This window comes from Python bivittatus, unplaced genomic scaffold (assembly GCF_059951505.1).
Source record: "Python bivittatus isolate LINGU-HERP-01145 unplaced genomic scaffold, Pbiv_v1 ctg000480_np1212, whole genome shotgun sequence".
NCBI classification, from domain to species: Eukaryota; Metazoa; Chordata; class Lepidosauria; order Squamata; family Pythonidae; genus Python; species Python bivittatus.
The window spans coordinates 54,478,476-54,495,521 of NW_028277075.1; the positions used below are offsets into that span (position 1 = coordinate 54,478,476).

The following is a 17,046-nucleotide window of genomic DNA, read 5'->3' on the forward strand; positions in this document are numbered from 1 at the left end:
AATATTGTTTCAGAATCTTCTGTGTTACTCAAATTTGATTTATACATTTTGTTTGTATGCGTATACTAGCAATTCCTCTAGAGAATAAATTTTAGTATGAACAGTAGTAAGATTTTTATTCTGCCAGATTTTGCTTTTATTAGTACAGAATAAAACACTGAAGTTCACAATTGTTCTGGTTTCATAGATAGGAGTCTTGCCTGTAAACCAACAAGGAAGCAAAAAATGATGATTATTCATTTTAAGATTTCCTTTGTGCTTTGAAGGCATTTTGTATAATTTCTAGACAGGGCTGGCGAAGAACATTTTGCTGTCTGAGGCAAAGCAAGTGGTGCCTCCACCCACAGGATGCACAGTACCTAAAGCAATTTTGGAACAGAGGTCAAAATTGAGCAAACACCACTCTCAGTTCCTACTATAGTGAAAAATACTTTCACTAATCATATTTGGCTACATGAAGGATGGTAAATCTGTGATTAAATGTTGCTTATTACAACTCCCAGTAGCCCCAGCTAGAACGATGAGAGATGCTGGGGTTTGTAGCTTAATAACACCCGGAGGCATGGTTTCCCCAGTCCTAAACTACAAGGTGGTGTCAAATTGTGATAATCAAAGTTGATAGAATTGCCCAGTTTTAGAATGTGGCTGAGGAGTGTAGTGTGGAGAACAGACATTCTGGCTGTAGGAACATAAAACTGATTTTTTAAACTGCAATTTATTGAACACACTGTCTACCAAAAGATGACAGAAACGTTTGTAAGGTCCACTAGCCTGGATTCCATACTTTCCAATGAGACTCCAGACCAAGTTTTTTCCAAAGAAAGTTCAGCTTTTATTGTTGGCCAAGAGAAAAGCAGGGTGAACCACTCTCTGTCCGGCTGGCAGAGAAAAGACAGAGAACGGCCACACCTAGAACAGTTTACAACAGCTTTTATACCTTTTTGTCATCAGGAAGCATCTAGGAGGAGGGACACACACACACACACACACACGTGTGCCCACCTTCCAAGGTTGTCAAAACATTAAACCATAGTTAAGTTTCTAGTTCTCATTTGCTACCGGGGTAAAGCATCTCTAAAGTGTTGGCTAAGAAAACTAACTTGTTGCAGAGGATGTGGTTACAAACAAGAGTAGGGCAAAGGTTCATGCATGCTCAGGAAATGCATCCAGGAGCTCGAAAGTGAGACATTAGTTTAACCACATCTTTCCATTTCCTTTCGTACTTCTGCAAACTTGTTCCTTTAGCATTCAGCAAAAGCTTTTTATTTGCACCTTATAACTTTTAGAAGATTCCTAGCTGCTAAAGCATTCCCAGTTTCTTTAACTAACCTTCCTATGTCAGCAGAAGCTTGAGGTACAGAAGCAAAACCGGCAGTCAGTCTAACCATTCCTTACATGTTAATTAAAATATAGTTTAAAAATATAAAATTCTATTGATAACAAATAGGATGTTAAAACAGATGGCACTTGGGAAATTAAAAGCTCAGCCTAAGTAAAAATGATTTTGGACTCTTGAGGGCAAGAGATTGGTGACCTGTCTTGTTTGGGGACTACTTAAGTCTGGGAGGAACCACCAAAAAAGGTCTGTCTTGTGGTCTTACAAGTGTATCCTCATTGCAGTTTCCTAAGGATATATTTTCCCTTTTCTTATATTTGCACAATTGACAGTCCTTTCTGCAAAAAAACAAAACCAAAGACCATCTTCTATGATGGGAAAGAGCAAGAATTGTAGCATACACATCTGGTATTCACTAGATCAGGGGATGTTGGTTTAGAGTATCCTGACATTTCCCCACCCACACCACAGTCAATATCCATCCTCATTGGTCTTGCAAGCTATGGCTGCTGGAAATCGCCATTTAGTATCATCTAGAAAACTACAATTTTCCCATCCGTTTTAAAGTTTCTTATTTACATTTTCTGTCTCAGTAGATAGCGCGCCTAGTTGACCTTGGCTGATCCAGAAAAAGGTAAGCAGAGTTTTTCCTGGTTAGTAGTGGGATGGAGAACCACTAGTAGGCTAGGCCGGAAAGTCAAAAAGACTTCCAGCATCAGGCAATGGAAAACCACTTCCATATTCTTGCCAAGACAACTCCATGGACATATTCATGTAGGCTCCAGGACAGTGGACTGGGGATAATTTGGGCATATCCTGGGGGTAAAAGGAACCATTTTTAATCTCTTGTTTATAAGTTGAGGATCCAGTTTGGGACTGCTGCTGAGATGCTTGTGTAAAACAACAGTCTGTTTTGTGTGTGTGTGTGTGGGGGGGGTAATAACATTATTCAAGACTGGAAAAGGGGGTAATTGGGTCAAACGGTTTAAGAACCACTGTCCTAGGAGCTGAGTTTGACTCAAGAATTGGAGATCTCCTAACAGCCACTTTTGTAAAGTGCATACAAATGGAGATAAAAATACAACAGCACAGAATACATCCAGAATAAAAGTAACAGCAAAAAGGAAATGCACTATTTAAACAAAAATAGATTTTCATCTCACACTGAAAAGATTATAATGTAGGTATCAGGCAAGCCTTTCTGGAGAGTATTGCGTGCTCAGAAAGATCTTTTCTGGAGTAGCAACCCAATTGCCTCATTTTGCTGGGGCATCATAAGGCCCAAGAAGGTACAGTACATATGGGAATAGACATTCCATGAGTCATTAAATTCATCTTTCAACCCAACATCCATTTTAGAAAGTAATTTAGAACTCATGTTTCAGTGTCTCTGTTCAGCGGTAGCCAAACCACGTTAAGTCTTTTTCTTGTGAGAAAAAGCTGCACGAGTCGGATGAAGGATGAGAAAATTGCAACTGACTAAACAGGAACTAATTGCAGAATGAGCACCTGAGGTACACTGGGAAAATTTCCCACTGTTTATAAGAATAAGAGTATTACACTATGTTATCTCTCTTCCTCAGATGCATGTTTTCTGAGTCAGCACTCATTGTATTTTCCAGACTGCCCATGACAGTTTGGGGGGGGGAGGTGTCACATGTTTCCGGATAGTGACTTTGGTCAGTGAATGGCTTTTGAACTGAGCAACAAGTTCAGCCCTGCTTGTAAAATAGTCAGTGGCTGTTTAGCAACTCATGAGGAAAGGACACATTGGAACTGTTCAAGGAGCGATTTAGCATCACACTCTATTCTCAACGTTGCAGGAAGAGCAGCAATCTGGCCTGGATCTCTCTCTCTCCTTTGGTGTTACCAACAATGGCATTCCATTGTGGAATTGTCTCCCTTCTCTTCTCAATCTGGGTGGCAAACTTCATGATACAAGGCACAATTCTTCTGAAAGGTATGTTTTCATAAACCACTAGTTTTTCAAAGTATTCTAAGTCTTGCACCAAGGAACTGTATCTTTTAAACAAAAATGTCAATGTTGTAAGATGCAAGTTAATCAATTCTATCTCATTGCCCTCAAAAGGGATATTTGCAGCTTACAAATTGGTTCAAGGAGTAGGGAAACATTAGGGAACACAGAGTAGGAGTAAGCAAAGTGTCTTATTCTATAGAAACCTTATTCTCTATAAAAATATTTTTGTGATGGGCAGGTTATAATTTAAAACTTTGAAACTGTTCCAAAAAATTAAAAATTATAGCAAAAGAATTCTAGAACAAATGAAATCAGAGTAGGGAGCACAAATCATTTCCAGAGTAGCAGTGTTGGTCATTTATTTATTTATTTATTTACAGCAAGAAACATCAAATTATTTTATGGCACCTTAAAGTCTAAGAAATGTGTTATGGCCAAAGTTCTAGCAAATTATTCTCAGTTTGATCAGATTATGAAGAACACTAGTCATTTCTGTTTCTCACATTGGCATATCATGGTTAGAAAGGAGATACTCTGCCAACTAACAAGTGTAGTTGCAATGTACAGAAGGAATTTTATTTATTTATTTAATTCACTTATGCACATTCAAAATATACTTTGCTGGTTGGTACAATGTCTCCTTTCTAACCATGATATGTCAGTTTAAAACATGGAAATGGCTTATGTTTTCATGGAATGGAGCTCAATTTGTCATGCGGCTGAAGTATTGTGGTTAGTTAGGAGGCATGGATGGAATAGGAGGCACGGATAGGGTGTCAAGCTAAAACATGAAACAGCTTTCTGTTCTGAGCACTTCCCAAGTAGAAAATAGTAGCATTTCGTATTACAGAAACAAACAGGTACCCTAGATATTTAGGATGTGTGTTCTGATAGGTGATATAGTCCCATCATATATTGAGATGAGAAATTTATACAGAACAGCTTAGGGTGAGAACGGGGAGGGTCTTTTTTGTTTTTTGCTTTTGTAAAAAAGCATTAGCAACTTATTCTTTAAAAAGGGCAAAGTGTTTCTTGCACTAAAATGCTGCTTCTTCCCTGCTACGTGTTCAGAATTTGTCACAATCATCAAACTTTTTGATCTTTTCTATGGAATATATTTACTAGTAGTATTTTGAGGGGAGGTCTTCCTTTTTTGTTTCAGGTATCACCACTGTTGTGGATGCCTTTGTGTTGAGATATTTAATATTAGAAAGTCAAAACTCATTATTTCACTACTGTCAACAAATTAATTTAGTCATAAAAAAACTTCATTGAAAAGTTATATTTTGTTTTTGGGATAACAGGTAGTCAGCCCTGGCAGATGTCATTGTTGAGTGATCCTATTAGAAAGACATCATGAGGTAGTGGCAACAGACTTGCAACAGAAATAGTTGAGTGTTACTGAGGGAAGGAAGGATTCATTTGGAAAGGATAGAAAGAAATTAAGGGTAGTGCTAAGCCTGCTGAAGTTAGAGTGCATAGACTAGACTAAGATCTAAGACAAAATTGGTCAAGGGCTTTCTTCCCTGGAGGCCACATTCCCTTAAAGATAATTTGTTGGGGAAAATGGATATGGGGTTCAAAGCAAAACAGAGCCACCAATTCTTTTTCTTTCGGAAACTCCCTTTTCTCTCTTTCTGGCACCCTTTCTCTTCCCTACCTATTCTTGTTTCTCATGCATCAGGTTGCCTGAGCCTCCAATTACCCACTCCAGATCTTTATTTTTTAAAATAATGTTACTGAAGTTTTTAGTAAACATAGTAAAAACTAATACAAACTAAACTAGAAGGAAAAAGGAAAAGAAAGGAAAAGTTCAGAAGGTGCAGGAAAAGAAAAAAAATAGAAAAAATAGAAAGAAAAGAAAAAGAAAAAAGAAAAAAGAAAAAAAGAAAAAAGAAACAATAATAAAGACATGGCTTCCAACCTTCATCACACTGAGCATAAGCTAATATAGTAGCTTTTCATCCTCTTTTAAAATTACAAATAAAAAACCCTTCTTCCCATAACTTAACTTTTATCTATATGCAATCCACAAATCATCATCTTTTCAGTCCTGGTTCAACAAAAAGTCCATTAGGAGTTACCAGAAATTTCAAACAAATAGTTTATTCCTGATCAAATAGTCCAACTTTATATTCCTTCTTTTTGCTCCTCACAATCTTGACGTTTAAATCATTCCAATGGCATCGCAGGATTTGATCTTTCATCAATCTTTAGCAAGATTGGACTTCAAAAGGAGTCTTCAAAGCTTTCATCAGTCTACTTTGTAAATCCCATAAAGAGGCATCATCCAGGATTTCTTGTCACAGCTGTTCCATGTCCAGATACTTTTCTTGATTTGTCTTTTGTATTCCCATTTTGGTAATCTCAATTTTGTTGTCTTCCATATCTTCAGATTCTATGTTGTCTGTCAGGTAAGAGTTGTTTTTTACATTTTTTTGCTCATCTTGTAAAAGTTTAACCACTGAAATCTGTATCATTTCTGAGATATTAGTTATTAATATCTCAGTCCATTTTTCGAAAGATTCTTTAAGACAAATACAAGTTATAGCCAGCGTAGCCATTTAAACTTTCTGCCTGGTTCTTTAGTTCCTTCTAGTGTCCATTTGCAACCTTCATCAAACCTCAGTTCCTAATATGGGTTTAGTTCCATTTCAGTCATTTTCCACTGGCATATTATTTAATCATATACTTATATTTCAAATCTTACAGCAAAAATAACCAATATTTCAAATCTCTCTGGTCTCCCAGTCCATTAAAACTTTCTTAATTTTTTTTCTTTTTTCTTTTTGCCAGTTGTATATTATTTTAAACTCTTAAGTCTCTGTTTAAAATTCCTTAAATCCAAAGAAGAAGGTAAAGCTCACTAGGTGTCAAATTAAGCTCACCTTTTTGAAGGTCTCTAATATCCATAAATTAGTTAAATTGAACATTTTCATATGTGATTAGGGGGTGAATTTAGTGTCCTTATTAAAGGCTCCACCACTGCCGAGAGCAAAGATAATGTCTCCCTCGGCTCCTGGTGCTCAAACCCATGGGAGACTGTTTTATGGTCCCCTAATGAGGAGCTGCTATTCATTTTTTTAAATAATAATTTTATTAAAGATTATTAAAAAAAAGATTATCGTTATAACAGCAAAAAGTAATGCAAACTAAAAGAAAAGTAGAAGGAAAAAACAAACAGTAGAAGGTACAGAAAAAAAAAAAGGAAAAAACAAAGAAAAGTAGAAAAGAAAGAAAAGTAAGAATATAGTAAAAAAAAAAAAAGCAAATATATAAAGAAGTGACTTCCCACCTTCATCACAACAAGTATAAACAATTTTAGTAATTTACCATCTCCTCTTAAAATGCAAGTGATCTCTTTTCCCCATATCTCATCTCTTATCTATAAACAAATCCATAAAGCATCATCATTTCAGTCCTAATCAGCAAAAGCCCATTAAGGGTTATCCGAGATAATAACATATCTATTTTAACCTTGATCAAATAAACCAACTTTATATTCCTTCCTTTTAACAATCTTGACCTTTATTCTCTTCAAATAACTTGATTGATAACTAGAACTTGATTTCTTTTCATTTTTTCTTTGTCCCATCTCACAAAATTCTTCAAAGCTTTAACAAGTCTCTTTTCTAAATCCAATATTGGAAAATTATCCGGGTCGCTCTCTTGGTTTGTTATTTGTATATCCCTTTTAATTATTAAGACATCAGCTGGTTTATTTTGTATGTCCAGTGTAGTATCTTTTTCCATCTCATTCTTGTAGCCTGTCATTTTTAAATTCAGTTTCAGATCAGTTTTAGCCTTGTCTGGTAAAACTTATTCCTTTTCTATAACTTCTTTTAAATACAATCTAACTATAGAGGCAGACACTCTTAAAATTAACTTCTGGGTTCATTGTTCCAAAATATCCTTCAATATGTCCAATGTTAAAATATTTCATTCCAAAGGATTCTTCTTTGGATTTAAATATTTTAATACAGGATTTCATTCTGTATTATTAAGTCAAATTTGCTAAGGATTGAAGGGAAACTCACCCTATGCTGTCAGACTTGTTGATCCAAAGGTTTCTAATAACTGAAAAGCAGTTAAGAAACAATTTCTGAAAGTGGTTAGAAAAGCAAGTATGCAAACTTAGTGTGCTTTCAAAGGTGCTGACTGTGGTTTGAGCAAGATGGCTCTTCCCTTGTCTCCCAGACCAATAAACCTACTGGAGACCACTATCTTGCAGTCTTCTTGTGAGGAGCAGCTGTCTGGAGCACTTGTGGGCAATCTCAAGTCCACATTTCATTCTTCACTGCGGTTGTCAGCTCCACTTTCATGGAGCCATCTTCAGTCCACATTTCTTCCTCTGGAAGTTGCAAGGAGGTGCCAATCAGAGCTTTTGTGGGCAATCTCCCATTCTCTCCTTCCCTGGAGAGATTTTGAAGGACCAGTCTACTCGCCGATCCTTTGTTCTTCACAGAGGTCATCATCTCTGCTGTTCAGAAACATCTTCAGTCAGCTGTGAGTCACCTGGACTTACCCACTCCAGATCTAAGAAACAGAGCTAAGATTTAAGACAACAGAGTCTTCAATTTCCTCAGAAGTGTGCGCAATTTAAATTATAGCATATATATCTTTTTGAATGCTATCATCTAATGTAAATCCATGATTTATTTTTATCTTGCACACTTTAGAAACCTTTTGAGAGCCAGTGCGGTGGTAGTGGTTCAGGTGCTGGACTAGGGGTAGAGAGACTCAGGTTCTAGTCCTCCCTTAGGAACAGAAGCCAGCTGAGTGCCCTTGGACCAGTCACTCCCTCTCAGCTCTATTCAGCATTATGTTTGATGACAAGCCAGCTGATAAACAACACCTCTTGTTGCATCATGCATTGATGGCTTTGCTAGGAGAACTAGGTGAGCACAGCAAAAACACAAGTGGTACCTGAAATCATGTGAGATAAACACTAAGACAAACAGTAACTTTAGAAGCTTTCCTCTCTCATTTCATAGACATGACTGTTCTTAAATCAGATGTTCATTTGCTCCTACTGGCTTTCCCAATAGTTCAGTTCAAATGCTGGTACTTGGCCCCTTTTTACAATGTCTGCTTCATTGTAGCTCAAGTGGAGCCTGTTCTCTACAGGACTGGCTTTTGTACCATGATCTCATCCAGGTGTTGACCTTCGGCATTATCTGTCTGCTTGACCCTAGATGTATATACAACTAGCATTCAGAAAAGCTACCTCAAAGATCTTGGTTTTCCTCAAGGAAAGTAAATTGGCTTCCACAAGCTCAACACTAATTTGTCCTATATTGCTGGTACTGATCATCATCATCACGGCCACTGACTCCACCTCAACATTATTTATTAGACTACTATATATATATATATATTTTAATCTGCGCTCAGTCGTTACCGACTCTGCAGTGACTGCTTGGACGAGTCCTTTTGCAGTTTTCAAGGCAAGGTGTTTCGGAAGTGGTTTGCCAGTGCCTCCTTCCTAGAGCAGAGCCCAGCTGGCGAGCGCAGGAGGCGGGGTTTCCGTTGCTTTCGCGCCCTTTTCAGGCGCACGCGGTTTTTCGCGCTTACCGGCAACTGCTCCCGACTCCTTTTTTGCAAGGCGCCGCCAGCATTTTTCCTCCCACCGGAGTGAGAGTACCCATTTATCTACTCACATGAGTTTTCGAACTGTTGGGTTGACAGGAACTGGGGAGGAAACAGGAGCTCACCCTGCTAACGTGAAGGCTGGACTTGAACCGCTGAAGTGTCGACCATTTCTGGCCGGCAACTTTCAGCGTCATTAAGCCGCTGCGCCACCGCGTCCCCAAGACTACTATATATAAATATGTAATTTCTGCAACTCTGGCCTCAGACAAGCAAGTCACCCTGTGGGCTAAAAAATATCTTTGATCCATCTCTTTTTCTTATCAACAATTTACTCCCTGTCCCATGCTGGGTTGGCATCACTTCAGTTCAAATCAGTTATACCAATACTAGATTGAGGCCATTTTTCTTAACAAAAACAAAGAGCTGAGTAGAATGCACTATAGCACTACAATGCAGCATCTAAAAAGGCCAGCGCCATTCCAGGCTGTATCAACACAAGTATGGCATCAGGCTTGCAAGGAGGGATAGTTCTACTCTCTTCTACTCAGATTCACTTTTGTTTGTTTGTTTTTTTAATGATTTTTTTATTATTAAATTTTTTATTTTATAATAAGATTTTATAAAGATTTTAAAAATGACAAACTTAGAAGAAGTAATAGAAAAAGAAAAAGATGATAAAAGGGTAAAAGATAAAGTGAATAACAAAAAAGCAAGAAAAAGAACACTATCTAAAGAAGCGACTTCAATCTTCTTTGTAGCAGTTACAAACATAGCAATTACCATCTCCACCCTCCCATGTTGCATATCATAATTCCTGTCTTCCCATAAACAAAACTTTTTAATCAATAAATCCCAGAATCAGCAGTTCATTTGTATCCATTTTCAGCAAAAAGTCTATAAAGGGTTTCCAGTCTTTCATAAAAGTAATTGTAGTTCCCTCCTTAATCAAACAAGTCAATTTAGCCATTTCTACAAACTCAGCCATCTTCACAATCCATTTCTCCATTATTGGTGTTTCTGTAATGTTCCATCTTTGGGCGTATAATAGCCTCATTGCAGTTATCATACATAAAACAAACTCTCCATGAGCCTTTTCTAGTTGAGTATCCATAAATTCTAGTAAGAAAAGTTCCTGCTTTCATCAAACTGTTTTTGTCATCTGAATGTTAATTTTTAAAACTCCCTGCATCACCATAGTGTTTGTATCCAGTATTTTTTTGCTTTTTCACAAGTCCATCATGCATGATTAAATGTCCCTTTAGGACATTTTTAAACAGTGATTAGAAATACCTTTATATATCTTAGGCAATTTCTCTGATGTCATATAGAAACAGTACATCATTTTTAAAATGTTTTCTTTTAAATTGTAAGACATTATGAATTTCAGACCTTTTAATCGTATCCTTTCCCATGAATATTATAACCAAAATTACTGGCCTATTTTACCATATATTCTTTAACTTGCTCTTTCTCCGTTTCAAATCTCAGCAAAAGTTTATACTTTTAGCAGTCACATGTCCATCACTTGTACATAATTTGTTTTCAAATTCCATTTTATCAGTTTCTATTCCTGGTACTGTTTTTATCTACTGTATATTAAATCTTTCTCTTAATTGTGCACATGAGAACCATTGAAAACTAAATTCCTCTGCAGTCAATTGTTCTTTTGATTTCATCTTAAGCTCCCCATCTTCCTGTGCTAACAAGTCTTCATATGTTAACCATTTGTCTTTGCCTGCTGTTTCTTTTCTATAAGACACTTCTTGAGCTGAGGCAAACAAAGGTATTTTTGGGCATAGCCTGGGTTTGTATCTATTCCATATTTGTAGAATGGCACTTCTAATATAATGACTTTTAAAATCTACATTTACTTGAACTTTATCATACCATAAGTAACCATGCACCCCAAACCTCAGACCATGATGTTCTAAATCTAAAAGTCTCTTATTTCTTAACAACAGCCATTCCTTCATCCAAACCAATCAGCAGGTAGCAAAATACAATTTAAAATCAGGTAATCCCGGTCCTCCTCTTTCCTCTTCCTTTTGGAGGATCTTATATTTAACCCGTTATTTTCCTCTGCCATATAAATCTGGATATGTCTTTTTGCCACTGTTTAAATGGTGCATTAGTTCTCAAAACAGGTATTGTCTGAAATAAGAACAACATTCTAGGTAACACATTCGTTTTTACCACAGGAATTCTTCCCAAAAATGAGAATTGTAATTTTCCCCATCTTACTAAATCCTTCTTAATTTCATTCCATACTTTACCATAATTATTTTGAAATAACATACAATTCAGGTTAGGTATAATGGTACCCAAATATTTTACTTTTTTCTCAGTCTGAAAATTAGTTTTCACAGACTGTTCTTTTTGGTCTTCCATCTTCATATTGTCAGTATCTTTGGTTTTTCCCTATTAATTTTAAATCCAGCCAATGCACCAAACTCTCTTAGTTTTTCCATTAATACATCCATCCTTTCTAAAGGGTTCTTCAAAATTAGAACCAAATCATTAGCGACTGCCCTTACTTTATAAACGTCTTTTTTAACTTTCACTCTAGCAATTCTCTCATCTTGCCTTATGTCTCTATTCAAAACTTCCAGAGCCAGAATGAATAACAATGGAGAAAATGGACATCCCTGCCTCGTTCCTTTCTGTATTTCCCAGGGCTTGGTCAATTCCCCATTCACAATTATTTGTGCTTTTTGTGAAGTATATATTGATTTCACCCATGTAATAAAGTTCTCTCCAAAATCCATACCTTCTAAAATTTTAAACAGAAAAGTCCAGTTTAAATTTTTTCTGTGTCAAGAAATATGACGGCAGCTTGTTTTTCATTGTGTTGCTCCAAATTCTGTAATACATTAAGAACATTTCTAATATTACCTCTTAATTGTCATAGGTAAAAAAAAAAAAACCACATTGGCCTTCATGGATAAAATCTTCAGCCTTTCAGCTAAAATTGTCATGAATATCTTAAAATCATTATTAAGTAATGATATTGGCCTATAATTTTTTGGCGAAGTAAAATCCTGTCCTTCTTTAGGAATCAGTGCTATATGTGCCCCTGTCCAACTATCCAGTATCTTTCCATTATCTAAAATGGACTTCATCATTTTTTGCAAAGGTAATAAAACTCGTCTTCAAAATATTTATAATAAGAAGCTGATAATTTATCTGGACCAGGAGCTCTATCTTTATTCATCTTCTTTATAGCATCACAAGTTTCCCTTATCGTTATTGGTCCATTCATTGTTCATCTTTGGAAAGTTAACATCGTTTGTTAACTTTGGTAAATTTTGTTTCTTTAAATATTCATCTGCCCTTGCCAATGAAATATCTTCTCTCTTGTATAGCATTATATAGTATTGATAAAATTTTCTTTGGATACTTAATCAGTCACCATAATTTTCTTGTTTTGTAATTTTAGTATCATTTTTTTCCCCTCTCCTATTCGCAGTCTATAAGCCAGCCATTTCCCTGGTTTATTTGCTGACTCAAAGTTCCTCTGTTTAAGAAAATTAAATTTTATTTCCATTTCTCTCATCAACATAGAAAGTTGATGCTGTAGGAATTTAATTTGCTGTGAGATACTTTTTCTCCCTGGAGATCTCCTTAGTTCATTCTCCTTTATCTTTATATCACTTAGATTCCTTTGCATATTTTCTTACCTTTTTTTGTTCAATATATTGTTCTGCTGAATAAATTGTCCTTGCATGAATGCTTTGCTGGCATCCCATAGTATTTTAATATTAGTACTCTTACTGAGATTATTCTAAAAAAATTTTTAAGATTCTTTGTATATTCTTCCACTATTAATTCACATTGCAGTAATATTTCATTTAGTCTCCATCTATAAGTTCTAGCTTTCTTCTTGTATATTAGAGTCACTGGATTATGGTCAGAGAAAGTCTTTGGCAATATTTCAACTTTGTTAACACAAGTGGCCAAACTTTTGGAAATCCAAAACATGTCTATTCTGGAGAAAGATCTATGTCTCTCTGAAAAATAGGTATAGAATCACCTATTTTTATATCTCCATATGTCAGTCAATTCAAGATTATCCATCATTTTGAAGAATATTTTTGGTAGTTTGCCTTCCATCATTTTAATCCCTTTTGCTGATGTTTTATCTTGTTGTGGGCAGACTACTGCATTCCGATCTCCCATTAGGCACCAATTTTCATGTGACAGCTCCATTAATTTTCCCATAAGTCAAGTGAGAAATGCAGATTTATTTTTGTTCAGAGCATAAGGCTTTACTTTAATAAAAGTAAAAGGATTTTACTTTTATTAAAATTAATCTCCACTCCCACATATCTGCCTTGATTTTCAGATAATATCATTTTTGGTCGCAGTTGTGGATTTAAGTTTGTTTGTTTTTTGCTTAAAGCAGCTGAGATAAATTCTTCTCCCAGGTTTTTATAAATCAAGTATTTTTTATCTTTCTTTCTTACATGTGTTTCTTGTAAACAAATTACATCCAACTTTAATTTCTTCAAATAATGAAATATCTTCTTTCATTTCTGGGCGGCATTTGCCCCATTTATATTCCACATTAGGCATTTAAGTTCCATGTTTATTTCATAAATTTTGAAAAATCAATGCCTATGGCACCTAATATAGTGGTATCTTCCTTAGCTTCTTGGAGTGTTAACTGCGTAGCTCCTTTCATTTGCATCTCTTGTATCTCCTCCAGTTCAACCTTACATCTTTCCAAAAATTATCTTGCCTTTTGAACTGAATTAAGTCAAAATCTCTGCTGCTTAAAAGTCAAAATCACTCCTTCCAATTTATCCCACCTAAATGGTATCTTCTTCTGTTTTAATTTGTCAGTCAGGAAGGTGTAATCTTTTCTCTTATGCAGTATTCTAATAGGTATTTCTTTAAGTAGGATTACATCTGAATTACTATCTTTAACTTCATATTAAAATTTTGTTGTAGAATCTGGTCTCTTGTTCTCTTCTCAAATGCACTAATATGTCTCTTGGGACAGTTCTCAATTCGGCGTTTCTTGTATTAATTCTATAGACCTTATCCAATTCCGTTTCCATATCTTCTTCATCCCATTCCCAAAAAAAGTGTAAAAGCCTGAACTATCCTATACCTTGCATCTAAACCAGATTTTTCTGGGACTGCCCTCACCACAAGCAAAATTCCTTCTCTCTCAATTCTAACAGTGCTAAATTATCTAAATCTTTTTCTGTCTTTTGGCTTATTGCTTCAGTCTTAGTTTCCAAAATTTCTTTTTCTTTAATTTGTTGAACCTCACCTTTAATCTGTGTTGCTGATTCTTCAAATTCCTTATTCAGTTTTTCCTCCAAATTCACCAATTTTTCCTCTGTGGAGGCTGTCACTGCTGCTGTTACAGATGTTTTGTCAGTCTTCCTCATCTCCTCAAACATCCTATGGAAAATCTCAGGTGTAATCCCAGCTGGCTGATAAGTCAACGATCCTCTTCTTCCCTCTTTCATTGCTTTTCTAGTAGTAGCCATCTCTCTGTGTCTTAATTTGCAATCCAAATAAAAGAAAGGCCATCTTTAATCTATTTTTTTCCTTTTCATGCTTCTTAAATCTTGCACTTTTACAACAGTCCTTTAAAGCTTCTATGTTTCTATGCTCTTGCAGTCTCTGCACTTTTACAACAGTCCTTTATCTCTTTTAAGAAAGCCAACCAGTCATTCTCCTCAGTGAGCCATAACAAAATGCTTTCCTATGAAGGTATGTGCTATTTATTTACAGTAATTAATTCCCAGGAACTTAGGGTAAACAAAATCCAAAAAGATCCCCTGGACCCTTTATTTGCTTAAAACTTTTGTAAGCCAGATTTTTACTGTGCTTTTTGCTGCAAGTTAGGTTTTTTTTTTTTTACTCTTGTTCTTTTTCTATTTAATACATTATGGGCTATAGGAACACTCAACAGAAGGTCCAGTCAAACCACCACTCTGAAGATCTCTTTAACATTTTACTAGTTGTAATCCAAAGTGATTTAAGAAATGGGGTTTGGTCAGACCCAGTGTCCTTTAAAAGGCTTCACTGAGGCTGCGAGCCTGATCCTTTCCTTGACTCCTGGCTGCTCTTACTCACAAGCTGCCTACAGAATTCTTTCAGACCCTGCAGGCTTCCTCATGAGGAGTGGCCATCTGGAGCACACATGGGCGATCTCTTCATCTTCTCCCTTCTCTGGAGAAGCCCTGCAAGACCAGGTATCTCACCTGATCGTGATTCTAGCCTTGGCATCATCTCTGCACTTTCAGAGATATTCAGTCTGTCATTTTCCCCCACCAGTCAGATTCTCTCTTGGATTGATATAGCCATTTCTCATCAGGGGATTTTTTTTATTTTTCAACTTTTTAAGATGTGTGCTGAAGAACTATATACAGATAGTCCTCAACTTATGACCATTTGTTCAGCGACTGTTTGAAGTTATGATGGTGCTCAGCAAAGGGATTTATAACCAGTTCCCGAAGTTACAGCCATTGCAGTGCCCCCCCCCCCATGATCCCGTGATCAAAATTCAGGCGCTTGACAGCCTGCCTGCACTTACAACCACATGGGTGCTTCAACTCCCACCGATCTCCCCCCAATCTATGCCTTTTGGCCTCCTGCACTCCATGGCCCCTGCCACCCAGCTGACCTTTGCTGTCTCCTTCCTTCTACTGCATATGTGCAATCTGACCTCAGAAATATGCCAAAGTAATACAGGTAGTCTTTGGGTTATGACAGCAATTGGGACCAGAATTTCAGTCACTAAGCAATGCAGTTGTAAAGCACGTCACTTGACCACATCGCTTAGCATGGCAATTCCAGCAGTCCCAGTTGCTGTCATAACCTCAGGACCACACGGGTCACTAAGCAGGAAGAGGTGAGAGTCCCAGGCAAACAGGCCAGTGGGTGAGTATGCAGGTGCCCCGGGGGGGGGGGGTTGCCATGAGGGGGCAAGGGGTGATTTGAATGTTAGGAAAAAACCCTAACACTGAGAGCAGTTCAATAGTAGAATCAACCATTCACCGAAGTGATAGATTCCCCGGCATTAGATGTGCTCAAATGAAGGCTACCCTGGCCCTTCACAATGCAGCTGCTGGCCACAGGAGGCTTTTGTGAAGGGCCAGGGCAGGCCTGCCTCATCAGCAACGGGAGCAAAAGAATGGCGAAGGTCAGCTGAGGCGGCAGAGCCGAGGGCAGTAGGGGCCTTGGAGTGGAGGGTGGTGAGGGGACTAGGGTGGGGTGGCTGGGGCTTCTCGGGATGTGGCAGCTTTGCACCACACTGCTGGGCCAGGCTGGGCTTCATGCGGCACAAAGGGGCTTCCTGGCATGTCGCGGCTCTGGGACTTTTTGCTGGGGCTGGGCTTCACATGGTGCAAAGGGGCTTCCTGGTGTGCTACGGCACACCAAGAAGCCCCTGAGCCCCAGTATATTCTTTATCCAGCCTTCCTGAGCTCACACCGCACTGCAGCAACCCCCTCCAATTCACGCACAGCCTGCATTGGCCCTCCCAGGCCTCCCACACACCCCCGTGGCACCCCCCATGCTCCTTACCTGGGATTCCTGCCTCTTCCTGCTTCATGACTTGTGCATCTTGGGGTTATGACAGCAACCGGGACTGCCCAGGATTGCCGTCACTAGGCGATGCAGTCACGTGACATCACACTTTACAACTACATCACTTAGCAACAGAAATTCCAGTCCCAATTATGGTCATAAATCAAGGACTAGCTGTAGACAATCTGGAATATGTCCAGAACAGGCCAAGGAAAATGGTTAGTAGCCTAGATTCCAAAGTTGAGGCACCTGGGTATGTTTATTTTAAAGGACAGAGAATGAAAAGATAACAATTAAATGTTTGAAAGATTGCTGTATATATGATGGAGCAAATTGAATTTCAGTTATTCTGGAAGGTTCAAACATAATAACATAAACATGCCTACTTTAGTCTAAACATTAGAAAAAAATTCTTGACTGCATAAGGTATTACATAGTGGAATAGACTGCCTTGAAAAGTGATTAGAGGCATTAGAAGCTTTTAAATAGAGGCAGGATGACAACCTACCAGAGATCCTGAAGCAGAGCATTTATTGTGTAAAAAGGAGGTTGAACTAGTCGACCTTTCAACTCTCTGAGGTAATAATTGAGT

At 37.5% G+C, this 17,046-nt stretch overlaps 1 protein-coding gene across 1 annotated transcript in view; it reads left to right on the top strand.

The window, feature by feature from the left end:
• Positions 1-1,837: 1,837 nt before the first annotated feature.
• The window catches only part of LYVE1 (lymphatic vessel endothelial hyaluronan receptor 1), a 30,452-nt gene continuing 15,243 nt past the window's right edge, over positions 1,838-17,046 (top strand). The window contains exons 1-2 of the mRNA XM_007429360.4: positions 1,838-1,970; positions 3,160-3,296. Coding sequence (XP_007429422.1) covers positions 3,212-3,296 — 85 coding nt within the window. The 5' untranslated portion in view covers positions 1,838-1,970; positions 3,160-3,211. The remainder of the gene's footprint in view (positions 1,971-3,159; positions 3,297-17,046) is intronic.